The sequence below is a fragment of the Grosmannia clavigera genome, assembly GCF_000143105.1.
Source record: "Grosmannia clavigera kw1407 unplaced genomic scaffold GCSC_140, whole genome shotgun sequence".
NCBI classification, from domain to species: domain Eukaryota; kingdom Fungi; phylum Ascomycota; class Sordariomycetes; order Ophiostomatales; family Ophiostomataceae; genus Leptographium; species Leptographium clavigerum.
The window spans coordinates 3016096-3042026 of NW_014040801.1; the positions used below are offsets into that span (position 1 = coordinate 3016096).

General features: G+C 55.5%; 8 protein-coding genes across 8 annotated transcripts; 4 read left to right on the forward strand and 4 right to left on the reverse strand.

The window, feature by feature from the left end:
* Positions 1 to 18: 18 nt before the first annotated feature.
* On the reverse strand, positions 19 to 1425 carry CMQ_1469 (short chain dehydrogenase reductase; the record flags this gene model as incomplete). The annotated part of the gene is made up of 2 exons (XM_014318548.1): positions 19 to 1283; positions 1356 to 1425. The coding sequence occupies 2 exons, from the start codon at positions 1423 to 1425 to the stop codon at positions 19 to 21; spliced, it is 1335 nt and encodes a 444-aa protein (XP_014174023.1).
* A 1064-nt stretch (positions 1426 to 2489) lies between these two features.
* Positions 2490 to 7212, reverse strand: CMQ_538 (serine/threonine-protein phosphatase 2b catalytic subunit; the record flags this gene model as incomplete). Its single annotated transcript, XM_014317617.1, has 11 exons — positions 2490 to 2502; positions 2587 to 3497; positions 3573 to 4162; positions 4240 to 4447; positions 5438 to 5508; positions 5588 to 6266; positions 6334 to 6442; positions 6492 to 6579; positions 6636 to 6696; positions 6851 to 6905; positions 6965 to 7212. The coding sequence occupies 11 exons, from the start codon at positions 7210 to 7212 to the stop codon at positions 2490 to 2492; spliced, it is 3033 nt and encodes a 1010-aa protein (XP_014173092.1).
* A 1453-nt stretch (positions 7213 to 8665) lies between these two features.
* Positions 8666 to 9538, forward strand: CMQ_752 (uncharacterized protein; the record flags this gene model as incomplete). The annotated part of the gene is made up of 1 exon (XM_014317831.1): positions 8666 to 9538. One exon carries the CDS (start codon positions 8666 to 8668, stop codon positions 9536 to 9538), a length of 873 nt encoding a protein of 290 aa, XP_014173306.1.
* A 397-nt stretch (positions 9539 to 9935) lies between these two features.
* CMQ_472 (alkaline phosphatase family protein) lies at positions 9936 to 12005 on the reverse strand (the record flags this gene model as incomplete). Its single annotated transcript, XM_014317551.1, has 4 exons — positions 9936 to 10131; positions 10203 to 11758; positions 11854 to 11865; positions 11931 to 12005. 4 exons carry the CDS (start codon positions 12003 to 12005, stop codon positions 9936 to 9938), a joined length of 1839 nt encoding a protein of 612 aa, XP_014173026.1.
* Positions 12006 to 12773: 768 nt separating this feature from the next.
* CMQ_1524 (endosomal cargo receptor) lies at positions 12774 to 13556 on the forward strand (the record flags this gene model as incomplete). Its single annotated transcript, XM_014318603.1, is given in 4 exon segments — positions 12774 to 12926; positions 12994 to 13182; positions 13237 to 13503; positions 13515 to 13556. The coding sequence occupies 4 exon segments, from the start codon at positions 12774 to 12776 to the stop codon at positions 13554 to 13556; spliced, it is 651 nt and encodes a 216-aa protein (XP_014174078.1).
* A 577-nt stretch (positions 13557 to 14133) lies between these two features.
* Positions 14134 to 16223, forward strand: CMQ_1248 (transcriptional regulator cwf13; the record flags this gene model as incomplete). The annotated part of the gene is made up of 6 exons (XM_014318327.1): positions 14134 to 14280; positions 14344 to 14427; positions 14489 to 14914; positions 14974 to 15022; positions 15082 to 15162; positions 15220 to 16223. The coding sequence occupies 6 exons, from the start codon at positions 14134 to 14136 to the stop codon at positions 16221 to 16223; spliced, it is 1791 nt and encodes a 596-aa protein (XP_014173802.1).
* A 2349-nt stretch (positions 16224 to 18572) lies between these two features.
* On the forward strand, positions 18573 to 19874 carry CMQ_435 (beta-glucanase; the record flags this gene model as incomplete). Its single annotated transcript, XM_014317514.1, has 4 exons — positions 18573 to 18768; positions 18822 to 18922; positions 18983 to 19182; positions 19256 to 19874. The coding sequence occupies 4 exons, from the start codon at positions 18573 to 18575 to the stop codon at positions 19872 to 19874; spliced, it is 1116 nt and encodes a 371-aa protein (XP_014172989.1).
* A 248-nt stretch (positions 19875 to 20122) lies between these two features.
* Positions 20123 to 25556, reverse strand: CMQ_897 (ubiquitin c-terminal hydrolase; the record flags this gene model as incomplete). The annotated part of the gene is made up of 12 exons (XM_014317976.1): positions 20123 to 20395; positions 20739 to 20834; positions 20918 to 20976; positions 21493 to 21622; positions 21690 to 22007; positions 22068 to 22500; positions 22555 to 22730; positions 22797 to 23446; positions 23517 to 24462; positions 24532 to 24988; positions 25089 to 25236; positions 25328 to 25556. 12 exons carry the CDS (start codon positions 25554 to 25556, stop codon positions 20123 to 20125), a joined length of 3915 nt encoding a protein of 1304 aa, XP_014173451.1.
* Between the last annotated feature and the right edge of the window lie 375 nt (positions 25557 to 25931).

The following is a 25931-nucleotide window of genomic DNA, read 5'->3' on the forward strand; positions in this document are numbered from 1 at the left end:
AGAGACCATCCCAGCAAGCTAGTCGGCCATTCCTCCGCCATCTGCAACCCCCGACGCAGCCACGGCGACAGCAAGACGCCCCTTGCGTGCCTCTGCCCTGAGCTCGCTGTCAAAGATGTCGACGGCCACGCTGGCCTCGACAAAGTCCTCGAGCTCCTCTGTGACCGTCTTGAGCTTGTCCTGCACGGACGCGCTGGCCTCGAAGCCGACAATGTGGCGAGACGGCGGGTTCTCGTGGCCGCCAATGGCAGCCAGCGCGTGCACCGTTTCCAGGACGAGTCCGTCAAGCGCAGCCGGCGACAGCCGCGGGAACCGGCTAACAGGCGAGCGGCTGGCGGCATTGTTGGTGGCCGGGACAGCCGTGTCGGGATGTGTGTTGAGCACGCGGATGAGCATGTCGCGGACGGTGGGCGCAGCCGGCTCGCCGCCGTTGTTGTGGGCAGGAGAGAGCAAGTCTGTGGCCGCAGGTGGCGGTGCTGTCAAAGGTGCTGGTGCTGCCACGAGGGTGCTGGCATAGGCGGACAGAGACGGGGCAAAGACGATGCGATTCGTGAGCATCTGGACCTCGGTGTTGGGCTGGACGACGGTGACCTTGATGTTGAACGGGGCGATCTCGTAGGCCAGCGAGTCGCAGTAGCCCTCGAGCGCGGCCGTAGCGGCCGTATGCATGGGCATGCCGGGCATGCCGATATGGCCGCCCACGCTGCTGAGCGCGACGACATGGCCAGTCCGTTGGGCCCGCAGCTGCGGCAGGGCCGCCTTGATCGCGTTGACCTGCGAGAAGAAGATGCTGTCGAACTGGTCCAGCACGGCCGGCGACGCCCCGCCTGCGAGCGCCAGCTCCTCGACCGCGCCCACCACCGACTCGCTCTTGCAGCACAGCAGGATGTCGATGCGCCCAAACGCCGCCACCGCCTCCGCCACCGCTGCCGCGCACTGGCCCATCTGCCGCCCGTCGCAGCGGATTCCGCGCAGCCGGTCCTTCCAGCCCTCGCGGTCCCGATGGCGAGTCCCTGCTGGTGTTGTCAGCGGTGTTGCTGTCATGGATGCCATCGTCGTTGTTGCCGTCCCTGTCGTCCCTGTCATCGCTGTCGATCCCGCCGCCGTCCGACACTCGCTGGCCAGCTCGCGGAACTCGGCACTGCGTGCTTCGTCCGCCAGCTCCTGTGGCGGCAGACAGGCCACGACGTAGTCGCCGTGCGCGAGCAGCAGCCGCGTCAGCCGCACGGCCAGCGGCGACAGCCCCTGTGTGAGAAACCAGGTGCGCGGAGAGTTGTGGGTGGCTGTCGTCGGCAACGATATCCGGTCAGCAAACAGGAGTCAGGAGTCAGGAAATGGGGACGAAAACCACCCACGGAAAGAAGGCGCCGGAACGGCGTGCGAGTGTCGCCCGGGCACGGCCTCTGGGTTCTTGCGGTCGGCCATGGTCGTCGGCTCAGTGGAGCCGTGTCATGATGCGCTCATGAGACAGAAGAGAAGCGATGTAGATCGAGGCTGGGATGATTGGGCAAACGTGTCGAGGTCGGGCAAGCGCAAGAAGTCGCAAGAAGCAGGTGCAAAGAGGAAGGAGGAAAGAGAAAAGAGAAAAGAGAAAAGAGCACGACCCAATTCGCAAGGGTGGCAGGAATGATCGACCATGGCCTATTACTCCCTAGGAGGAAGGCACCGCTTAGCTTGGCCCCTCCTCCGGCAGTTGGCAGCCGCGAAGGCCGAACGGTAAATAGCAATTGACCTGACAGAAACTACTCGTCCATCACTTTCTTTCTCTCCCGCTCTCTCGCTCTATTTTCACAGTTGCGCTTTACTTTAAACCTCTCGAATATCATTTTTTTTGGTGGAAGCTCCCCCGATTCACCCCCACGCCCTGCATCCCAATGCTGCTACGAAAATCCGGGGAAGAATGGCACTGGAACCTTTCCGACACGAGAATTGCTGCAGCTAGAGACCTAACCGTTCTAGCCTTGCAACACAGCAAATATGCTTTCTTCAAAATATTTATTATGCGCCCTCCCCAAGAGCCGGAACAAAAATAATAGATAAATTTCAACAAGTGCCGACCCCAGATAGGCTCGACACGCACATAAAAACCATACATCGTTTCCTTATCCGGATCGTACCCCAATAACTGCCGACTGGACGTGGACGATCCATCCCTCCAGGACAAGAATACCGAGACATTTGGGCAACCCAGAGCCAGCTCCCAGTCGCCAATATCTGGCATGGCCTGTCTCGGTCTCGCCGTCAAGTGTATCGCAGAAAAGCGTCCTCAGGTCCCCCCCACCCCGGTTAGAAAACTGGCACGAAATTACGCACTTATTTTTGTCCCCAGCTACACCAACAAAATCCTGGCCTAGATTCCCGTGGAAAGTAGAAATAACAAGAGCAACGAAGGCGAGTTTGGAGGACAGAAGAGAGACAGAGAGACAGGGAGGCAGAGAGAGGTAACAAAAACGGAGGAGTCATTCCTCCTGGCATGATCACGTTATGCATTACTTGCGCTCACTGCTGCAACACCACGTCAGCAATCAGCAATCTCGAGACGAAACGCAAAACGCAGAACACAACGACGTCAACAGGCACACTTACGTGCTGAGCCTCCGCGACAGTGTCTGAAGCTTCTTGTCGTTGTCAGCCTCCTTTGTTGCCCTCTCAAGAGCCTGTTGCCGGTCCTCTACATTCTGGCGAACGACCTCGTCATGGCTAGGCGGCAGCCGCTCGTTCTGCAAATCAATTTTGCGGGCATCCTCAAATGTGCTGATGGCATTCTTAATGCCCTCGGCACCAAGCATAAGCGTGCCTGCCGGCAGGCGACCGCCAGAGACCGTCTTAAGCTCTGTGACACGCTCCGACTCCTCTCGAAGCACCTGAAAGACACGTGACAGACGGCCAATGGCCAAAATCTTGTTTTTGATGGCCCGGCGCTTGTATTCAATGGAGTCCGGATCCATGTTCCCGAAGCCAGGTGTGGTGGGCGGGGATACCGGGCCCGGAGAGGCAGCCTCCTCCTTGAGCTCCTCCTCGGAACACGTGCTCAGAATGGCAATCAGCATATCCGTGATCTTCTCGCCGACGAACGGCAGCGACCAGGTGAAGACGTCCATGAAGTTGGGCAGCCAGTACGGGTGTGGCGTGCAGTTGAACTGGCGGATGTTCATCACGTTGTTCTCGTACTTCAGCACAGCCGCCTTGTTGTTGTACACGTCGAGGTAGTTTGGCGCCGAGAATATCGTCATGACGCTGGGAAAACCTGTCGTACGGGTCTTGCGGTACATGCGGTAGCCGGCGTCCTGCGCCTCGTGTGCGCGGATGATGGACAGCAAATTGTTCTTTTCCAAAAAGGCACAGGCAGCCTGGTACGAGAAGAAGTACGAACAGCCACGCACGTGGTTGTGGAGGAAATAGTCGCTTGTCTTTTCCTGGCCAAAGTCCTCGAGCGGGTCGGCCCAGAGGATGTCGCACATGAGGCCCTGTGTTGGTGGCTCGCGGAAGCGGTCAATCTGCAGAAACACAAATCAGTACGATGGCGAACACGGGAGTGCAATGGTGGGACAGCCGAGACCGAGTTGGCTTACCCGTTTCAGATCGTCCAGCGTGTGCAGCTCCGGGCTGAGACCGCCATGGATGCACAGGAACTGCTTGTTCATGACGGCAGCCAGGGGCAGGCAGCAGAAAGATTCCATGCATGCGTCATATACGGCCTCGGAGTACTTGTGCTTGCACTCAAGCTTGAAAGTGAAGTAGTCTGTCAAGTGACGGCACTCGTGGTTGCCGCGGAGCAGCCAGAGGGTGTTTGGGTAATGGATCTTGAGCGACCAGAGGTACAGCACGCATTCGATGCTAAAGTATCCGCGATCGACATAGTCGCCAAGAAAGAGGTAACGGGTCTCAGCCGGATCGCCGCCAACCTCGAACAGCTTCATGAGATCATAGTACTGGCCGTGGACATCGCCACACACAGTGATGGGAGCGTCCATCTCGAGCATGTTGGGCTCGGCACGCAGCAGCTCGGTGCCGGCGTGGATGATCCACAAGGCCTGCTCATCGGTCAGGCGGCCCTCGCGGTAGAAGTGGGTTTTCAGAAAATTGATGTCGGGCTTGGTATGGGACTCGTCCGTGAAGAACTGCTCGTCCGTCGGCTTGTACGTGGCCGGTGCTTGGACATCTAGGGAAGAAAAAGGGTCAGATGCCGCGAGGCTGGGACAGGGTTGGCCTGCCGGAGAGCAGGGGAGGCGGGCTGACCTTTACACACTCGCTCGAGCGTGCTGACGTTGGAGCCATCTTCCATAACGTGGATGGTGAAGTCCATCTCCGGCACAGGCCGCTTGTCCGTTATGGCACGAATAGCATTGTCGACCTGGATGTTCCGACGGTCTTCAGCCGGAGGGGGAGCGGGGGTGGGGTCCACCGGCGACGGCGTCACGGTGGTGGTTGGGTATTCAGAATCCATCTTGGAAAGGGCGGAGCTGTTTGTAAAATTCGAGCGAGGTCTAAGACGAGGCGGATGAGAAGATGGGCGGCGAGGCGACCGAGAGAATCACCAGGAAAGGCCGTTGAAAGCAGCGAGGCAACAAGGTGAGATGCAGGAACAGCAGGAATGTGTAGGCGGTTTAGGCGCGTCTCTTGAAGCTACAGCTTGCTGTCGACACGTCGGCCGAGGCGTAGCGACTGATTAGAAAGACCGCTCGCAATCGCCGGTGAAATTGATGCCAGCAGGCGGGGACAGTTGGCAATCGGACAGAAGGAGTTCGGCCACGAGAAGAGCAGGAAACAGATGTCGGCGTTTGTGTCTGAGCGGAGGAGCCGATGGGAGAAGAGGATGGACCGGAGGAGGATTCGAAAAGGGCGCAGGATCGTGTCTTGGGGGAGAGGAAGGAGAAAGGAGCGGACACATCAAAATATCGGCTGGTGAGAAAAAGGAGGGGACAGTGTCGCTTCTCCAGCGGGGCAGAAGCACGGCTGGGCTGAAATGGGCAGGCATGGAAAAGGAGAGCGGGAAAGTGGGTCCCAGCCTGTGGTTTCCCCAGCTGCTGATTCGACGACGGCCGAGTTGGCAAGAGACATGCGTCAATGGCAACGGTTCGCTCTGGTTCGCAGCGCGGCAACAGCAGCGGTTCTGGCGGCCATTTTAAGCCTCATGCATGTGGCATAGAGGCCGTTGAGAGAATGAACAGAGGGTCGAGGACGCTGCAGTGCAGACCGACAGTACAAGCACCACTGGCCGACTTGTCTTTTTATACATGGTACTCCGTATCATCGAATCGCTTCACCGCAAGAGAGCAAGCGAAGGAAAAAGGACCAGAAAAGGTGGCACAGGTCAGCGATCAAGTGTCTGAACGAGACAGACAGTTCCGTGTCTGTTTCTACGTCTCGGCCAATCCATCCTTGCTGTCTATCTACGGAGTACTTGTTGCTATTACTCGTCCTCAGATTATCCTACCACCTGTTTGAGGACCTGCGCACGTGGATAGTTCGTATTGCGCCAGCGCGAGATAAAGTCGTCGCGAGCGGCTGGGAGCTGTCAGCAGCGGAACAAAAAGACAAAACAAGCCAGAAAAAAGAGACGCAAAAGAAAACGAGAAAGACTGACTGTATCCGCCACAGATGCGGCGCAGGCCGACAAACGCGCGGCGGCCGTGCATCACGCGCCAGTTGTCAAAGATGAGCACGCGGCCGGGCGTCAGCTGAGTCCAGTACTCAACGTCGGGCCGCTGCAGGATGGCCGACCAGCGGCGGGCAGCATCGTACCAGCGGACGGGGTCGATATATCCGTCGAAAGGCACGACGCCGCGGTCGTCGTTGTTCCAGCGGACGCGATGGACGGCTTTTGCGTCGTCCAGCTCCAGCACCGGGTAGCGCTGGTCGGGCGCGATGGTGATGCCGGCATTGCCGCTGGCGTGCCAGGGCAGCCGCACGCGCGTCAGCACGTCGAAGGCGGCCGGGTCCTCGTGCTGCAGCAGACGGGCGGCGTGGAAGCCGTCGACCAGCAGCGACTCGCCGCCGAGCTGGCCTTGCTGGCCCGGTGGTGACTGGTGCGACAGCAGGTGGAAGGCCTGCAGGCCGGCCGGGTCCGTAAAGTACGTCGTGTCCGTGTGTGCCGGCAGGGCCAGGTTCGTGTAGGCCGTGTCGGCCATGGCCAAGTCAGGCACAAAGTCGTAGAAGCCACCGTAATGCGTCACCCGGATGAACGCGATGCGCTCCAGCAGCCGTCGAGTATCCTCGGGGTCGGCCGACGGCGTGCCGTCCACAAAGGCGAAGCCGAACCGGCGCTGTACAGACGAAGCCGCATCAGTCCCACCGGTCATCGGAGGGAAGAGAAAGGGGGAGGAAACGTACGATCAGGTCCGTCAGCTTGGCAACTCCCACGTCCGAGTCGGCCTTCATCACGCTATCATAGGCCACCGACGGCGGGTCCTGCTCGATAGACCGCCCCCAGTAGTGGAATCTGCACGTGTCAGTCCCTCGTTGCAGAGAGAGTCTGGATGGGCACATACTCGACCGGCTCTGGAGCCCGGAAGTTGTTTTCCTGGTAGAATTGGAGAAAATCCCACGGGTAGCTGCTCTTGTGATTGTCACCAGACCCTGGCCATCGTCAGCATTCAGTCGTTGCCAGGAGAGCGGTCCTTGACGGGTCTTACATGTCACATTCAGGCCCTTCTCGTCGGCCACCACGTCACGTGCGCGAATATTGGCCGGTATCTGCAGAAAGGGGGTCAGACTTGTTCCGTCTCGCCGGAGGCCATCCGAGGTCTGCTTGCCTTGAACGTGTCAAAGTTCCGCTGCGACGTGTCCTGATTCACGCAGCTTGCACACCGGCAGTTGTCCCTAGTTCCCACGCATGAGAAGTCCGTACGCCAAATTCATTCCAGAATAGGCAATACGATACATACCGGAGCCATATGTTTGGTCTGGGAAGAGAGTCAGCATCGGACGGGAGCAATTGGCTGGCCAGGGGCCCAGAACTCACAGCTCAGTACGCTTGACGGTCCCGGATGAGGCAATCTGAATGGACGCATCGCCAGCAGTCACTTTGGAATCACGGCTGAGCAGCAGAGAATACTGTCGTCCGCTGACCGGAAGCTTCCGTTGTGCCGCTTTTTGCGCCGTTAGGCGCCTCAATGCAGGCAGAGTAGACACAGCTCGCCCAGCGGTCGGCATGCGCAGGCCAAAACGCGCCAGAGACGCCAGAGTGACGGGAAGACGGTAGACGGCCATGGTATCTGAGCTTGTTGGAAGAGGTAGAATCAACGACTAACACTTTGCCATAGCGCGAGTTTCTTCTCTCGTAAGACTTACACCAAGCTTTCCCCACCTTTCTCGGCAATTCGCTCTCGCTGCTCTGCGGTTAGGTACGGTCACGTGCAGATCTGCCAGTGGGCGCTTCAGTGGGTCGGCCGCGGTTGGACAGAGCCGTGACAGCCCTCTTGTGAGACCATGCAGGGGCCGCTAGTGGACGAATAGCGCCAGCGCTTATGACAAGGTAACCATCGCATTCTGGAACCGCAACAACACATCTACAGCAGTCACGATGTAGAAGCTCCTTCCTGTATTTTTCATCCTTCATGCCTCCTGTGACCGGCCTTTCCCTTTCCATTCTCTTTCCATCTCAGGGACTCCGTACTCAAATTTTGGCGTCTTTAGCGAAAAAAGCCTCCCTACATCACGATAATCCGCAAGTTTTTGATATATCTTATTTCTCTTCTTCGCTTTCGACTCTCTGCTGGTCCCACCCACTCTTCACGACTCTCCGCCAACGTGGCATCGCCGTGACCATACAAGGGACATAAAACAGGCCGTGAAACAGCACCTGCATATAAGCGCCGTCCCGCCAGTGAAAGCCCGACGCAACTCTGCCCCATTTCACCACCGGCTGGTGCGAGTGCACAACGCTCAATTCGTCTGATTCTCTACTCTCGAGGCTATATCTTGCCCCTGTCTTGTGCTACAACCGAAATGCGAAGGGTCCACTCACAATGATGGCAAAGAAAATTGCCGCGAGCAGCAAGTGTGCTCTAGCCGCGGTCGTGGGCCTTGTATTGCGATGTATATATTTCCTCGTCCGATGCTGCACGGAGGATATAGCTGCATGCAGGGTTCTGCGTCTGTCTGGTTTTTGTGACACGCTTCCATCCTGCTTTGACAAAGCCTCTAGATGAGGCTTGTCCTTCCTGGCTGCCCCTCCTCTTCTCTTCATTTCATATACCTTTCTGTCTTCTTGCAGCTTTTCCCCCTACGCTTTCTGCCTCTTGATGCTGGAGTCGTGCTCACATCTTTTCGGATCTTTTTTCACATCTATCTATTTACTTCTCTTCACGGTTCATTTGCAGTTTTGCAGTAAACCTCTGAAATGCGGGCGTCTACTGTTTACTTCTTTCTCCTGGCTCTCGTGTTCTGCTTCTTTGAAATCTCTATGGGCTTGTGTATTAGCCATGCTGCTGTGCATACTCCTTCACCGGCAATGTCGTTGTCCAAAGCAGACAATAACACGGAATCCCCTGTTGCTTCAATAAACCCCCGCGATGGCGTCTATATCACAGTCTCGACTACCAATTTGAAAAGTGCAAAAACATCGAAAACAGCCACCACGTCCAAAACTACTGCCACATCAAAATCTACAACCACCTCGCATATTGCTACCGTCGATAGCACCCTGTCTACACTGGTCGTAATGACCGAGACACATACGACAACAAAGAACGCCGTGAACACTATAACTGAGTCTCTCCCATCCGCAACCACTTCTGCTCCCCAAACTACCTCTTCCTCGACTTCCAGTAAAGCCCCGAACCACCGCTCCTCCTCCACCGCCATGTTTGCAGCCGGTTGCTTTATGGCAGTTTTTTCTTCGGCGGTCTTCATTTTCTTGATCGCTCGGCTGCAGTGGAAGCGTATATCCCCGATTTTGGCAGCTGTCAAGATGCAATGGAAACGCGTGTTCCGGGCTCTGGAGGGCTGCCACCGCTGGCTAGTCGAGACGGCTGTGTCGGTGATGGCCAGAATGAAGAAATCTACAAACCAAAGCACCAAGCGGATCACCCGCTGGTTTGACTCTGACTTCAGGGACAAGAGCCTGCCGCCAATCCCGTCGACGACATCCGAACGTCAGCCATTATCGTCGGAGCCACTAAATCTGCTCTCCCCGTCGCCAATGTCGTCGTTTGTCCCAATCCGCGCACTAGAACCATCTCCCTGGCCACAGCCGCTTGAGATACGCCAGTACCCGTTTCACTATCGACCCAATCTAAGGCGTGAATGGCGAAACTTCCGCCCTACCGGGGAGCAGCAACAGCCTGCTGAGCTGCCGGTTGTTGAGTTGCCTGCATCGCCGGTACCGTTGCAGTTGCTGCAGGCAAGAGGACTTGGCGTGCATCAGGGAGCCGATACCATGGGGAACGGCTACAACTCGCTTGACGAACCGCAGATCCAGCAGGCCCAGCTACAACGGTTGCATCGTATACAGAATATGGTGCATGTGGTGCGGCCCCCGGCTCTGCAACAGTATCGGCCTTACCGAAAGCCGCTGCAGAGGGTTGCCTCCTGAAGTGTGGCAGTTTAGGGTGTTTCTGGCATTTCAAAAGGCCGTTTTATGATTATGACTAATAAATACCGATATCACCTAACAACCTGTTCATTTCTGCTATTTATGAGTAGTCCCCCAATTCAATATATGATACCCGGTATTATCGCACAAAAGAAATGGGTAAATAGCTGGCGACCAAACGAGGGTATGGAAAAGACAAATGTGAAAGAAAGTCTTGCAGACCAGACATGGCAAATGAACGAACAGATCAGTAGAACAACATTGCAAAAACAAAACAAAACAAAAACAAAAAACAAGACAGAGGAAAGAAGCTTGGGACCCTAAAGCCAACCCAACGCATATTGTATCGCTTGCCAGCATATATTTTTGATCATCCTACCAAAGCCCTTGTAGCAGACTAGCGACCCAGAATCTTATTCCAAATTGAACTGCTCTTCGGCTCCTCTATCACTGCCACAGGAGACACGATCGTTGTGTTCCATGTTTCAGCGCCATCGATAAAAAGACGGTAATGTAGATTGCTCTGGTCGCTCTCTCCGATGGTCTGGTTGATAGTGACAGCCCCGAACTTGCTGTTTCCCCGGTGGATATATCTAGGTGCCAATGTCAGCAGCCGCCTTCCTCTTCTCGTTTTATTACTGATGAGATTGATAGATACACTTACTCAAGCTTGACGTCCTCGTCGTCCCACTGGAAGTAGGAAGGGACTGGGGAATAGAATTGGCTCAGTGGGCTTGCCGAGAACTCGTGCACCGCAACGCTTGCAGGCCACTGAGAATTGGCCGGAGGGGGAAACTGGGTGGCTGCAAACTCATGCCGGTCACCCGACAAGATCACCACTCCAGTGCCACGCAGACCAGCATCCCACATGGCCTCGAAAATAACCTGGCGCTCAGACAGGAAGCCGCCCCAAGTATCGCGCCGATTGATGCGCCAGTTCTTTGTGAAGGGCACCGAAGACGCCACAATCTTCCACTTGATGCCCCGGGGCTCCGGCCGACGCAGATAGTCCAGCAAGTCCGCCAGCTGCTCTGCGCCCAGCATCGACTTATCCGTGCTGTTGAACGGCAGACTGTTGCTGGACCGGTACGAGCGCGTGTCTAGCATAAAGAAGCTTGCCGGACCCTGCGCAAACTCGAAATACGTTGCACCGGGACGCAGGCTTTGAGTACCTGCCTGCCGGGCAGCCGGGGGGTTCGCGCCTGTGTGGTAGTGGTGCCAAGGGTCGACAGCCGCTTCGTAGACACCGGTACTGTTTTCCGACCAGTCGTTCTTGATCTCATGATCGTCCAGCACGTGAATCCAGCTCAGATTTTGGCCCACGGCCTTCCAGTCCGGCGATGCATACACCTGTCGGTACTTCTGACGGTAGTCCTCGACCGACTTGCCCCAATAACGCGGCACGTCGCTGTAAATAAAGTCGCCCAGAAACAGCATGAACTGCGCATTGAGCTTCGGCAAGACGTTCGCCAAATACCGGAGGCCCGGAATGGCCAGCGGGTGGTCGAGCGGGGAGTAAGGCACCCGTGACAGGACGCATGAGGTGGTGACAAAGGTAAAGCTGCCGTTGAACAGGGCAGGTGCCTTGCCAGCTTTCGGACCAGCCATGAACTCGCCCGAGTGGTTGTTGGACGTCTTCCACTCATAAATGCGCTGGACCGGGTTCTGCAGCGGGACGGTCAACACGACAGTGTAGTCGGTCGAATTATCGGTCCACCGTGTGCCTCCGACCGTCTGCCAGACAGGGCTGTCAAATGGCGGCTGAGCATCCTTGATCCGGATCTGCATAGAGACGGGCATCTTGGACTGGTCCGGTTCGCGGATGACAAACTTGGCCTGCGTGTCCGAAATATACCCTGGGCGCACAAACGACAAGTCGGCGGCGGTGACTGAGTGCTCAGAGAAAAGGCGGTCGGCAACCATAGCGACCAGGGCGACGTTGATGGCCACAGCCAGAAGCGACAGCAGCTTGCTTGGGCTTGGGGCGCCCAAGAGAAGACTTCTCCATGGGGATATGGACCTCCTTCCGAGAATCACAGTATCGGAAACGTTCACCTCTCCCATCTCAGAACCGTCTCCATTCTCGTTCGTCACCTCGGTGTCGGTGACAATTATGTCGATCTCTTCTCCGACCACTTCGTATTTGGGCTCAGCCCAATGGCTGAAAATGAATGCTGGCACATTGACGGCGAGGAGGCTGAATATAACCGGGGGGACGATCTGCCGAGCGGTTAGAATTCTTCAGCCCATCGAGGCTCATCTCCCGCTGCCCTATGATTTCTGTAGATCGCAGATTAGCACGAGAGCTGACTTACAGGAGCAGAAACCTAACCGGTTTGGTGTTGTTAGCTAGTAGATCAGGCGAGAAAACCGGGGTTCCAACTGTGCTCACCCAACGAAGGAAGAAATACGATAAAATTCGTATCAAGATCGATGTGATCTGGGCGAGCGCCGTCTGGACAGCCATGGCAACAGCGCGAATTGATTGCCGTAAGGGGGTTGTTTTGAGATTGGCAACCGAAAGGCGGGTCTCTCTGGTCGACTTTGGTTGCTGTTGGTGAAAGGTGAGAATCAGACTTGCTTTCCGGTGGTCTTGCACCCCGAAACACAGTATCTCACTTTGTATCTGAGGTCGATGTCTTTGTAGGAACGGTGGTGCGTTTGTGTTTCACTTCGGATTGGCTGGCATGGACCTATAAACTGGCTGGTTGATTCGAAAGAACGGTGGCTTCGTCATCAGGTGCGCGTAGCGCCTAGCCTGGGCTCGGTGTTGTAGGAACACCGAGTGCTTCGAGAGGATTACACAGCAGCGAGACTAGGAGAGCTCGCGCTGGTTGTTGGTATTGTTCTGTGCAAAGGATATTTGGCAGGTTCCAAAAATGCCATGCGGGTGAGGCTTGGAATGATATCATTACTGGCTATGTAATATGCAACGGTCTTTTGCCAGCATGTAATTGGTCCAAGCTCGAATGCGATTCCGTTTGTAGGTCCCACTGTCTCCTTTTTTAGGCCCCTGAAGGTCCTTACATAGTAGAGCTCGGCCCTGGGAAATCGGATAATCCGCTAATAATTGTTAGTGCCAGCTCACGAATAGTCGTGTCAAGACCAGCTGTACGTAAGCATCCCTTTTCGCGTGCCACGGTTTCCAAAACTCGAGGCTCTCGTTCTTCCGCCTCCACCTTGTCCACACGACCGCCTTCTCGCCAATGCCATTCCGACCACACCACAAGTTACAATGAGGCTTTCGAATGTCATTGCAGGCGCTACCGCCTGGTTCGCGACCGACGTCGCGGCGACAGCGCTGACCTACAAGGTCACGGCGAACGAGAAGGCCTGCTTCTTCGCAGATGCTACTAACAAGGGCGAAAAGATCGCCTTCTACTTTGCGGTAAGTGCCGCGTGTAGCTCCCTTGCTGCGGTTTACGTCCGGATGCTGACTGCGCCTACGTATCTAGGTCCAATCTGGTGGTTCTTTCGACATCAACTATGAAGTGACGGGCCCTGCAGGTGGTGTCATTATCGAAGGCGAGAACGAGCGACAGGGCGACTTTGTCTTCACAGCCAACGAGCCCGGCGAGCACAAGTTTTGCTTCAACAACGAGATGAGCACATACACGGACAAATACGTTGATTTTGAGATTTCCGTACGTGCCTTGCGTCGGTCCTCTTCCGTCCCCAGGCCACCGCTAACAGTACAGGTGGAAAACGAAGCTCGCGTCCAGCTGCCGTCTAAGCAGGGCAGCTCAGACGAACAGACCGGCAAGATCGCCGAGTCTGTGTTCAAACTGTCAGGCCAGCTCACGACCATCACGCGCAACCAGAAGTACTTCCGCACGCGCGAGAACCGCAATTTCAGCACGGTCCGTAGCACCGAGAAGCGAATTATCAATTTCAGTCTCATCCAGTGCGGCCTTGTCGTTTGTATGGGCGCATTGCAGGTGTTCGTTGTTCGCTTCTTCTTCCAAGTATGTCACAGTGCCGCCTTCCCCCACTTAGCCCCAGCATCGCGACGAAGTAACTAACAGAGACACAGGGTGCACGGAAAGGTTACGTATGATCGAATTGGAGAACGCAACACGGGAGGGGGCTTAGGTACACATGGCAGTAATGGACGGCATGCAAGGCGTACGGCACCAGCTGGCGGGTTCTGGATTCGGTCTGTTCAAACTGCCGCCACGAAGGATAGTGGATTCTCGGAGCCCTTTTCGCGGTCTGGGGAGAAAAGTGGAGGGATGTTGTATAAAAGACGTATGTATCATGCACCGAACAGAGAATATGACCATCTTAACTGCTTGGCTGTTCATAGAGAACTTTGTATCTCCTGTAAGGGTCACGTGAATATGAACGAGCGCAAAGACGGGCGTTGATCGACGTAGTCCGTAGCTTCGGTGGAACTAACCAAATGCGCTTATAAACGATCACGTGATTATATGGAAGTGGACCCACTGGCACGTAGGTTGGACTTTTTAATGGCTGGATTTTCGACTGTTCTTTCGACGCCACAAATAGCGACTGCGGCATCCTGGAATCACCACGAGCGAGCCAGAATCTCGCGACACTGCACAGGAACGACGGCGGCAGACGAAAGATCGACGATGTCTTCAATCGCGGCGTCACTGGCGCAGGCGCTACCGAAGCCCAAATACTCGGGCGAGGAAGAGGAGCTGCCTTCACGAGCCGTGCCTCGTGGACCGCGTATCGTCAGCGCCAGCGAACTGGACGAGACACAAGTTGTTGTCAAGGTTTGCGCGTCTCCGGCCGATGCTTCCTGTGATGTTGAGAGAGTAAAGCTGACCTCTTTGCAGAGGGCCGGGCCGCCAGCATACGGGAGGCGAGCAGGATGGAGGCCGCGCGAGGCAGAGGATTTTGGGGATGGAGGTGCCTTTCCGGTCAGTACGCGATGGAGGACACAAATGACTCGAGGTGGCTAACATTTCTGCCGGGCTTTAGGAGATTCTCTTTGCACAATACCCGCTGGGCATGGGTCGGACGGAGAAGACGAAGAACAACGCACTCGCCGTGCAGGTGGACGGGGACGGCAAAATCAAATACGACGCGATCGCACGGCAGGGCCACACAGAAGGACGGGTGATCCACACGTCCTTTAAGGACCTGATTCCGCTGCGGCAGCGAGCGGAGGCCGGCGACATCAATCTCGAGCGGCCAAGCCAGGAGGAGGTCGAGGCGACGGCAGAGCGGACGAGGAACGCGCTGGCAAAGCTCGTGAACGGCGCGGTGGCGGCACAGAAACCCAAGACGCTGGCAGCTATGGGGGAGCGAAAAGAGGCCACGTATGTGCGATACACGCCAGCATCGCAAATGGGCGACACCTCACAGAAGGCCGATCGGGTGATGAAGATTGTTGAGCGGCAACGGGTATGTTTTGCTTTCGAAGGGAACCGCCTCACACGCACATCTGCTAACTCTGTTATCAGGATCCTATGGAGCCCCCCAAGTTCAAGCACAAAAAGATTCCGCGCGGTCGTAAGTCTTCAGTCAGATGCGTCTACCAATGTATCGTTGCTAATTGTCCGTCTCAACAGCCCCGAGTCCTCCACCGCCGGTGATGCACAGTCCGCCTCGCAAATTAACGGCGGCCGATCAGGAAGCCTGGAAGATTCCACGTGAGTCCGAGGACGTCCGCATGCCTCCTTGAGACAAATCTAATGTGGTTGTTGCAGCACCCATTTCCAACTGGAAGAACCCCAAGGGATTCACCGTTCCGCTGGACAAGCGGTTAGCGGCAGCCGGTAAGGGCTTGGAAGATGTCACGATCAACGACAAATTTGCACAGTTTTCGGAGGCGTTGTTTGTGGCAGACCGACACGCGCGTGAGGAAGTGCGGCAGCGGGCACTGATGCAGCAGCGGCTGGCAGAGAAGGAGAAGCTGCAGAAAGAAGAGCAGTTGCGGCAGCAGGCGCAGCTGGCACGAGAGGAGCGGGCAAAGGCGATGGCACCACGGCGAAACGGCGGTGGACGAAGGCGATCGCGGTCACGGTCGGGCAGCTACAGCCGGTCCGAGTCAGACTCGAGATCTGGATCAGATTCCGGCACAGACAGCGAGGAAGATGCGGTGCGCGAGCGTGAAGAGGCACGGCAGGAACGGCGACGCGACGAAGAGCGGAAGCTGCGGCAGTCTCGGATGGGTGCTGAGCGACGGATGCAGGTGTTAGCACGGGAGCAGAACCGGGACATATCGGAGAAGGTGGCCCTAGGACTGGCGAAGCCGACGGCGTCCAAGGAGGGCATGTATGACTCGCGGCTCTTCAACCAGACGAGCGGATTCGACAGCGGCATCAACGAGGACAACCCATACGACAAGCCGCTGTTTGCGGCGCAGGACGCCATCAGCAGCATCTACCGGGTGCGGACGCAGGCGGGCGACGAGGACGACGAGGACGCGGCGGCGGGCGATGCGGAGATGGCCAAGATCCAAAAGACGAGCCGTTTTGGCGAGGCACTGGGCCGCGGCACATTCAAGGGGGCGCGCGAGGTGGAAGCGCGTGAGGGCCCGGTACAGTTCGAGAAGGAGGTCGCTGCACCGAGCGGAGCGGATCCGTTTAATGTCGACAAATTCCTGTCAGAGGTGGAGCAGAGCTCGGCCGGAAAGCGTGGTTACGGACTGCAAGAGGAGGGTGGATCACGGCAGTCGAAGCGGGCTCGTGTGGACGAGGACGAAGATTGAAAGGGAAGACGTGCGAGAAGTGCGAGAAGACGGAGTCTGGATACATACAAATGGGGGTTTGTGCCTGCTGTTGCTAATGTTTGCTCTTTGGGGCTGTGTTTCTATCTTGTTTTCTCTGCTTGATTCTTGCGATCATCCGTCCTTTTGGTCGGCAGCATGGTTTAGGGCACACTGAGCATATGAGTGTGCAGAATATACAAGGGAGCAATGGATGTTCTTACGAAGCCAGCAGAAGAGTGGCATAGCTGATCAGTATACCATATCAACTTGCCAGCCAATTAGAGACACAGGATATTAGCCCCTTTCTTCGTCCCAACTATGTCTGGAGTTGCTCCTGTTTGCCAGTATATTTGGACGTGTACAGCGATTAGTCCCAAGCAGCCGGTGGCCATTTCCGCTCTGTGTATTCCGTACGTAGTGTTGTTTAGACCCACAAGATTGTTCCTGATGCCACGTCAACGACTACTCGGCGTCGACGCGTGGCAGAGGTATCTGAAACGGATTTGCAGATTTAGGATGAACCAGTGGCTCTTCTTCTTACACTCCCTTATAAGGCTTTGAAGAAGTGCGGCCGTTGGTCCAGGCCCAAAACGATTGTCAGTCAGCAGACCCCAACAACCTCTGTTCGTGCCAGCCCTTACTTCATCTACGATCCATACAGAGCCTTGGCAAGAACATCGTGCCCTCTTTCTGTCCTCACAAACCCGCCGACTGTGTTGAAGGATATGATTAGTCAGCTAACAGAAGCAAAATGATGACAATCGGCAGGGGGCCGCATGTAAGTCGCCCCCGCGAGACGGCCGCATGCTAAATATTCCCTGAGCAGCAGCTGGAGCGCGCAGGCTCTCAGATCTAGTATGTGAGTGCCAGAGTCAGAAAACTGGCTTGTCTTAAAGCTTGCCGACGACGACAAAGCCGGAGTCGACCAGTCGCTGGATAGTGTCTGTATTCTTGGACCGAACGGAGTGTAGCGAGGCGTAAGCGCCCGAGGAGGCACCAATGATATATTTTATGCCGATTCTGGGACCTGCATAAGGCTGCAGCTCCGTCTTTGTATATGCAAGCCGCGACTTTTTAAAAGCCGTAGGCAGAGGCATTGACGGCTGGACTCTGGCCACAGATCTCCTGTGTCATGGATGATATGCTCTGCCACGAGAAAATGCAACACGACGGCACTCATGGGCCGTTTTGGTCTGTCTGAACTGTGGCCCCTGAGCACCAGGAAGGACCGAGATCAGACATCGTCAGCTCTGGCAAAGTCCTCTACTTGAGGCTCGGACCGTACGGCAATATCGTTGCACAAACAAGGGTCAAAATGGTGATAACTTCGATAGCTTGACCGGCATTAAAGCCGCATCTATCTCAGAACACACTGTCGAACGGTCTTGAGGGCGGAGTCGGACAATATGAACATAAGAGTAAAGAAGACATCCACATCTCACTGTGGCTGATTTCGGCAAGAACATTGCGCAGATGCTTTCCAGTCGCCTGGTTACCTCTGACAACGCTAAGCTCAAGAGTGCTACGACATTCTTCCAGCATATATCCAGCATATTTCCGGCGGGGTTTAGCGTCGTATAAGTCATCACACGGAGTATTTATAGATCTGGTCAGGTTCCGAGTGCTCCCAAGTCGTCAAAGGTCCGTGTACCCAGGAGTGGCGACACATGTACTCCGTAACGCCATACGTTCTGGTTCGGTATCATCCAAGCATCAGAAACCCGAGTCAATTCAACGGTTCGGGATGTCATGTCCTTTCTAGGATCGCAGAGCGAGCTATAACATGAGTGCAACTGTGAGGCCGTATAGAAACGGCTGGTGTCGTCGATGACTGTCCAATAGAGAAAGCAGGCGAGTCCTCGTCGCCAGACTTTGGGAAGGAGCGATCAGACGTTGTTTTTCGCCCTTTCCTCCTTGAGAGCGGTGGGGCTGCTCATATCTTACTTAGCTCAAGGCTGCTTCAGGTAATACAGCCCGTTGGTATTTCGTACAGGTTTTGGAAGCCATCGCCACCTGCGAGAGACCTGAGATACAAAGCCCGCAGTAGTTGGCCGAGCCTAGAATCGCCATGCGTTGCCTGCCCTCGACAGCCACGCTACAGTGCGCCAGACTCGGCTCGGCTCCACTACAACCCGCGACGCAAGACTAGAGTCGAGACACGAGATGTTGCTATAAGTGAGCCGCGTGTCCTTGTGGATGCAGCTATTGCCTTTTTTCGCATTCTCTTATCTTCGAGGTAATCTACCGCAACAGTCGTTTCGAAACAGCAGCTTCTGCTCGTCCGCTCGCTCAGACGTTCTTTGCTTCCATCTCTCGTCCCCGATTTCGTTTATCTGATCGGCAGCCTCAATGGACGCCTACAGAGGCTACAGTGCGCCGTGGTGGGATGTACGATTCTGGTCGAACAAGATATGGGCCGCGCTGGTCGGAGGCCTTGTCGTGATCATTGTCATTGTCGTCCCGGTCGCCGTGGTCGAATCTCGCAAACACAGCAAGTCGGCCTACCCAACGTACAGCAAGATCAACTACACCCTCTCAGACACATGTAAGCAGTCGCTACCACCTTTCTCTCGTCGACGTCACTGCTGACACGACAAGACTCGGACGAGAACTTTTTTGACAAGTTCGACTATTTCAGCGGATACGATCCTGCCAATGGCTTTGTCCATTATGTGCCTCAGGGTACGGCCGAAAGCCTGGTACGTGAATTCCAGATGCCGCCGTACAGCCACACAGACCTGACTTTCCCCCCTATCTAGAACCTCACGAGCGCCTCGACGTCTGCGGCTGTCGTCCGTGTCGACACGTCTGTCGGGAACACGTCGTCTCCGGATGCCCCGACTGGCCGCTTCTCCGTCCGGCTCACGTCCAAGACCCAGTACGACAGCGGGCTCTTCATCTTTGATATCAAGCACACACCCTATGGCTGTGGCACGTGGCCAGCATTGTGGCTGTCCGAGTATGTACCTTTTTGGTCTTTTTCTTCTTTCCTTCTTCCCTTCTTCCAATCTTCCCTCCGCTGACACGACAAGCCCAAACAACTGGCCCGACAACGGCGAGATCGACATCATGGAGGCTGTCAACCAGGGCACGTCCGGCAACCAGGTTACGCTGCACACCACCGACGACTGCACGATGAAGTCGGTTGAGCGCATCATGTCCGGCACCGTCGACCAGGCCGACTGCCACAACACGACCAACGAAAACGCCGGCTGCGGCGTCACCGGCAAGAACTCCACGTACGGCCCGTCGTTTAACGACGCTGGCGGCGGCATCATGGCTGTCGAGTGGCGCGATGCCGGTATCCGCGTATGGCAGTTTGACTCTGATGCTGTGCCCTCGGACATCAGCAACGACGCGCCCGACCCGAGCACGTGGGGGACTGCTCTGGCCGACTTCCCCGACACCAAGTGCAGCATCAGCAGCCACTTCCGGAACGCGAGCATCATCGCCAACATCGACCTGTGTGGAGCGCTGGGTGAGGCCAAGTACGCCTCGTCAGGCTGCCCGAACAACTGTGTTGGTAGCCACACGTGTGTCGGTGGCTACACGCCCACAAACTGCACCGATTACGTGGCCAACTATCCGAATGCGTTCAAGGATGCATACTGGGAGTTTGGCACCTTTAAGGTCTTCCAGGCGAGCTCATAGGCCTGCTGGAGCTGTATTGTCTGTCTGATCTGTCTGTTCTGTTTGATTTCTCCTGTTAGGCCACAACATTGTCCGAGTTTGATATACCACCGTCGATCAAGAGAAGAGTTTTGATTTGTTATATGATTCCCGTCTATGCCAAGAAAACGCCCCATCCAGCTTTGAGTTTCAATGTGAAATGACCAACCCGCTTCTATGTGTGATTGTATGGCTCTGCACATGAAATTATATACATACATCATCGACCCCTAGTCATCGCTCGGCGGCATCCGCATGTACGCGTCAATGGCTGCCGAAAAAGCCGCGAAACCGGCGCAGCCGATCGCCGCCGCCTGCGGACCACCGTTGCGTGCCAGGATCGCGCCCGTCAGACAGCCGGCCGCCACGCCGTTGCCCATGTCGTTCTTGGCCCGCAGACCCTCGATGCCGCACTCGATGCCGGAGAAGAGCGCGCCGACCTTGCCAAAGTTCTTGGCCGTCGAGTAGCTGCGCGAGCCCATGTCGCGGAAGCCGTAGGCTAGCTGCTGGCGTAGTGGCAGAGACGAGATCGTCTCGGGCGTGAGCACGGCTGCTGGTGCCGCCTTGGGCAGCGCCTTTGCTGTCACTGTTGCTGCCGTCGATGTTGTTGTCGATGCCGTCGTCGCTGCCGTAGATACAACTGCTCCTGGTACGGCTGGCTTCCCTGCTGCCACTGCTGCTCCTGCAGCTCCAGTAGAACCTGCTGCTGCTGCTGTCCCAGTAGCTGCCACAGCTCCCGCTGCTGGCGTGGGTGTCGGCACTGCCGTGTGGTAGGGCGTGTCATACGACATCTACGGCACTGGTAAGAATGCACCCCAGCTTCAAAACCCGCTCCTGACGACGTACTGATGCCATGAACATGCCAAATATACCACCAAGACCAAATCCAGCCACACCAGACATGGCCGTCTTAGCAAAGCACGACTCCATCAGCGCTTGGACCTGTTCGTGCAAACACAGTCAGACCAACACATCCAAATCATAAACATCAAGCTCTCTACCCGGATCGCAGCATCTTGTCTCACCCTCTTGACATTGGGGTCGTCCGCACCGTTTGGCCCGCCCCCAGTCGGAAGGCCCGCCCCTGGGAAGTTCATGTCGCAAACGAGAGGCGTACAAATGTCGAAATGACAGAGGCGACCTGAAAAAGAAGAAAAGGCCGAGACAGGATCGAGCGAATCTTCTGCGTTGCTGTGACCCTCAGTACAGCTAGTTGTATGGACTGGTCTTCCTTCACTGCGACAAAAGTCTTATCGACTTGTTATTTCTGCCGCAGCTCACCGCCCAAACTATCGCCTTCGACGCCGCCGAGGCATCATTGAAATGCAAGCATCGCGGAATATACAGCACATGGGCTCCAACTGTATTTACTGGTACTTTGTGCTAAGAGATGGCCTTTTCCCCCATCCTACACCCTGTATTCACCAACCGCCGTTTAGTGCAAAAACAAATCCTCGATCCCGTTACGCAGGCCTCTTGATCTATCAACATGGTCAAGCCCCAAAAAGTCGTCCTCATGGTTCGTGAGATCCCATAGAATGTCATCTATAACATGTTAGAACTCGGCCGCTCTCGCGTAAAAGAAATTGTGCAAGCTCACCATCTTCCAAATATTGTGGCTTGGAATAGGGCATCCGCCGCACGAGAGCAAACTTGATCTTCTCAAAGCTCTTGCCCTTGAACCCAGTCCGTATTTCGAGTCTCTTCTTAGTCTCAGAAAACGGCTCACCCTAGACATAAGTTAGCTTTGGCCAGTGCTGAACCACTCATCCGCTCCTGGGCTCTGATCAGACGTACCTCCTTGAGCAAAAACCGGAACGGAATGCCGTGAACCTTGCTCGGGTCGTTGTGAAATTGGAACACCTGTATAGTCTGCGCATCCTCGGCCGCCTCGACCTCCTCTTTCGGGATTCGTTCCGCTACAATCTGCGAGTAGTCGTTCAGACTCACAACCGGGTAGTCTCGGGAGAGGTCGCGAGAGAACTTCATGCCGCTTGTCTCATAGACGCGGATCTTTCCACCTTCCGCCTCGCTCGCGATTTTGGCTTTTCGGACGAGCGCCTCAATGAGGTCCTCAATCGTGCAATTCTTGCTGACGAAGAGATCAAATGTTTCCTGTAGTACAACGGAACGTTAGCGTCTTCCCGGCCATGGATAATTCGAATTTGGACTTACGTCTTTTGTGATGCCCTCGCTCAGAAGGATAAGCCTAATACCCTTCTTCGTTTCCAGCTCGGCTAGGCTCATCTCGAGAACCTCAAAGTAGAGAGCGTCTGTCTTCTGAGAAGTGCCCAGGGAGGCGTAGCCCTGCGGAGTAAGAATGGTGTTGAGATTTTGGGCAACGCTGCGCTTGACAACTGTTCTTGGAGTTCCCGACGCGTTGCTGTTCACAGTGTAGAAACGCAGGTGTGTTGGGTCGACTTGGAGTTGGTTCCCGACCCGCTCTGATAGCTGGTCGTACGTCATACGGATGTTCAGCATGAGGGCGAACGGACCATATGCTTCTGTATCACACCGTGTAGGATGAGGCATGAAGTGGACTTGTCGCTTGTTAAGCAGGAACTCATAGTATCCCTTGGCATCGGCGAACCAGTCCCATTTCTTGACACTGAAACAAGTGAGTTAGTAAGAGAGTCCCAGAACAGGTGTGAAATGCACATACACGCTGGAGGACTTGTCCCCTGTCGATGATTTATCACTGGTAATCTTATCCAGGAAATGACCCGACGGTTTCCGGTCCAGCTGGCGTTGAAAGCAGATGATGTCTCCATCTTGCAGCTCTGCAGCCTTCAGGGTCTGCTTCAGCTTCAAAGACTCGATCATGTTCGGTTTGATCTCCTGTATGTGATATCAGCCAACACCGCTCTCAATGCATTTATTGCAGCAAGCGAAAAGACGACTTACCTCCCAAAGCAAAATCTTCTCACCATCCGACAGCTTGTCACCCCATCCCATCTTCTTCATGATCAGGGGAAGCAGCTCCTCCACCTTCTTTTCCTTGTTCATGTAGACATGCCCGACACCGCTGATTGTCTGCTCCTCAACGTTGAAATATTTGAGGAAGATGAAGATGAGGTCGTTCCTAACCACCTGCCCGTTAGGCTGACTCTGGAAGGTGGGCCAAATGGGCTCGCCATCAGGTCCAACCTCGTCCGCCACCTCAGCCCATACGCGGAGCATGTTGTCTCTGTGAGAAGCTATGCGCGTATACGTCTCCTCGACAGTCAAGTGCACATCCATGATTGGCTGATCTGGCCGGATCGTTTTGTTTTGGCGATTGACCATTAGCCATAACCTCACTTTCTTGGGATTCTCGCTCATATCCGACGCGATACCAGCAATGGCCTCCTGGATCGTTGTCGTACGCAATATCCTGTAAACTCTAGGGGCAGCAGGGTCTGAGTCGGGGATGGCGTCGAAGTTGGTCAGGTCGAATCCGGAGTGACCGCGGAACGTGTCGGTTGAGATGACCTTCATGCCAATGTACAGGTGCTGTTCGTCGCGCTCCTTGCGCTTGGCCTCGCGCGCTGCAGCCTCCTCGAGGAAGCGGTTTTCTACCAATGTCAGTACTCACCAACCCCGACTGGCAGGCAGCTGTGAATGATGCAGAAGGAGAAGACGTACGGATGTGGCTGGGAATATCGGTTTCGGTAACGGGAGTCAAGACATTATCGACCCGCGATTGGCGAATGTACACCAACATGTAAGCGCTGTTTGGACGCATAACAGGCGACTTTTTGTTCGTACCAGGGCGCACGTATGGGTTTTGTAGGGGCGGGTAGGCACCGCCATAGTTCTCCTCTAGGACTTCTCGCTTCGTAGCTTTTGTCACCTTCTCGTCGTCATACCTGTAGAACCACCCGTCCTTCTTCGGCTTCAGGTATGCGTAGTAGTGACCGGCGTCTAAGTCTCCACTATGCACGAGAACACCGTGAAGCTGGTACACCCACGATTCAGAGCGGTCGGCGTCCTTGGCTAGGAAGGGTTCCACGTCGAAGAATTCGGGGAACTCGTGTCGGTCGTTGACCTTGATCGGCGCGTCTTTGTAGTAGTCGTACAGGAAGCGTTTCAGTTGCAGATGCAGGACATCAGGAAAACTCTGGAAGATGACGCCCTTGTTGGCGTCCTGCAGCTTGTGCTTGTCGCCGGCGAAGTACTTGTTGTCGCCGTCCATTCTCTCAACGTTGATGTAGTCCTCGAAGCTCGCCTGCAGATCCTTGTTCCCCGTGACATTTAGCTGGATGTCCCAGAAATCCTCGATGCGACTAGACTCATATTTGACGTTGATGCAGGAGATGTACGTCTTGACCTTGCCACAGAAGATCTTGGCGAGGAAGTTTTCGCCAGCCGTACCCTTCATCTTCTCCTCCATGCGCTCCATAAGCTTGCGACACAGCTCCTGCACATCCTGTTGCACATAGATATGCCTTGATTCCCAACCAAAGGACTTTGTCAGTTCATTGGTGCTGACATCGGTATTTGACGTCTGCAGCTGGTAGAACAGTCGCTGCAGTGTGTACGCGCTGTTGCTGAGACTCTCTTCGGTCTCAGTGGGGATTTCATAGATGGCCTTTGGTGACATGTTAGCAAGGCAGCCGCGAGCGGGACACCAGGCCTGAAATATCGGGACACGACTCACCTTTCGAAAAATGTTGGTGAAGTAGAGGGATTGTAGCAACGAGTTGAGGTAGCAGGTGGCGCCCTGGTTTTTCATACCAACATAACCCGTTTCCTTCTTGGAGTTGTAGTTGATGAAGCTGTGCCAGAGCGCACCTGTCTCGTCCTTTACGATGCGGACGTAGGCCGTAATGTTCACCGTGTCGTTTTCGATGAGAGGTCTTGAGCGGCCTTCGGACTTGTGGAGCATCCGGCGAAGCTCGACGAAACGGGTAAAGCCCCAGTCGCCTTCCTCCTTTGTAAAGCGGTGGTGTGCGGTGTGGTGTGTGTAGATGGAGGGGTCGTTGGGGTTCCAGACGACCAGGGAGAACTGAACGCAGCACACCCAGTCGTCGGGGATTTCGTTTGCGTCGAAACCGTGCTCTAGGTAGACGGAACAATGGTCGACGTTGTTGCCGTAAGGGAAGAGCAATATGCGCCTGTGAGACGTGATACCAGCTGCAGTCAGTATGCAGTCGCACCGATTGAAGCGCAAAGAGCTGGAGAGGACGGTCCTGAAGACCGGGTGAGCTATCATACCAAGGATATCCGCCAGCCTTGAAGACGGGCCCATGCTCCTTCTTACGAAGCGTCCGCCACTGGGGCACCGTCCAGGTGTCGATGACATCATCCAAAATGGGAGGTTCCTCGATCAACGGGGTGAGGATCAGTTCCTTCATAGCCTCGACTGATCATTGGACAACGGTTAGCACTGCAGAGCGGCCCAGCGTACCTCGCAAGGGGAGAGGCTAAGAGGGGTTGGCGACAGCGGAACGTACAGTCATTTGCGAGGGGCTGATCGGACTCTGTGTCCATGCCGATCGGGGCATCCGGAGTTGTATCTGTGGCTGAGTCGTTGTCGGATGTGCTGTTCACGGGTGGGCCGGTGAGCACATCGTCGGTCTCCATGGGGTACGGAACATCCGCATCGTGATTGGGATCCTGTTCGCGTGGGAGACCGAGGCCTGTTTTAGCGAAAGTCAAAGCACACTGTGGCGTGAAGCACATAGCGGGAGAGGGGAGAGACGAGGAAATAGGAGGGCAATGGAAGAGGTAGTATTGACAGCCTCAAGACTAAGCGAGCTGAAGACTGAGAACGGGCCAGGAGGAGGAGGGCAGGGCATGGCGAGTGGGGAAGAGGAGGTGAAGACGGACACGGACAGCCGAGGCCGAGACTCTGACCGGCTTGCACGTAGACGAGAGGGATAAGAAGGGCTGTCTTGGTGCTGGAGGCGACGATGTCGGAAACTTACCATGTCTGCTCAGAGAGCGCGCGGCTTTGCTGATGCTTCTGCCTGCCTTTCCTGGAATCTCTTGCCTTCTCGGTGGGGAGGAAAGAGCTAGGCGGCACGGTCTCGGAGGCCACCAGAAAAAAGTCGACGG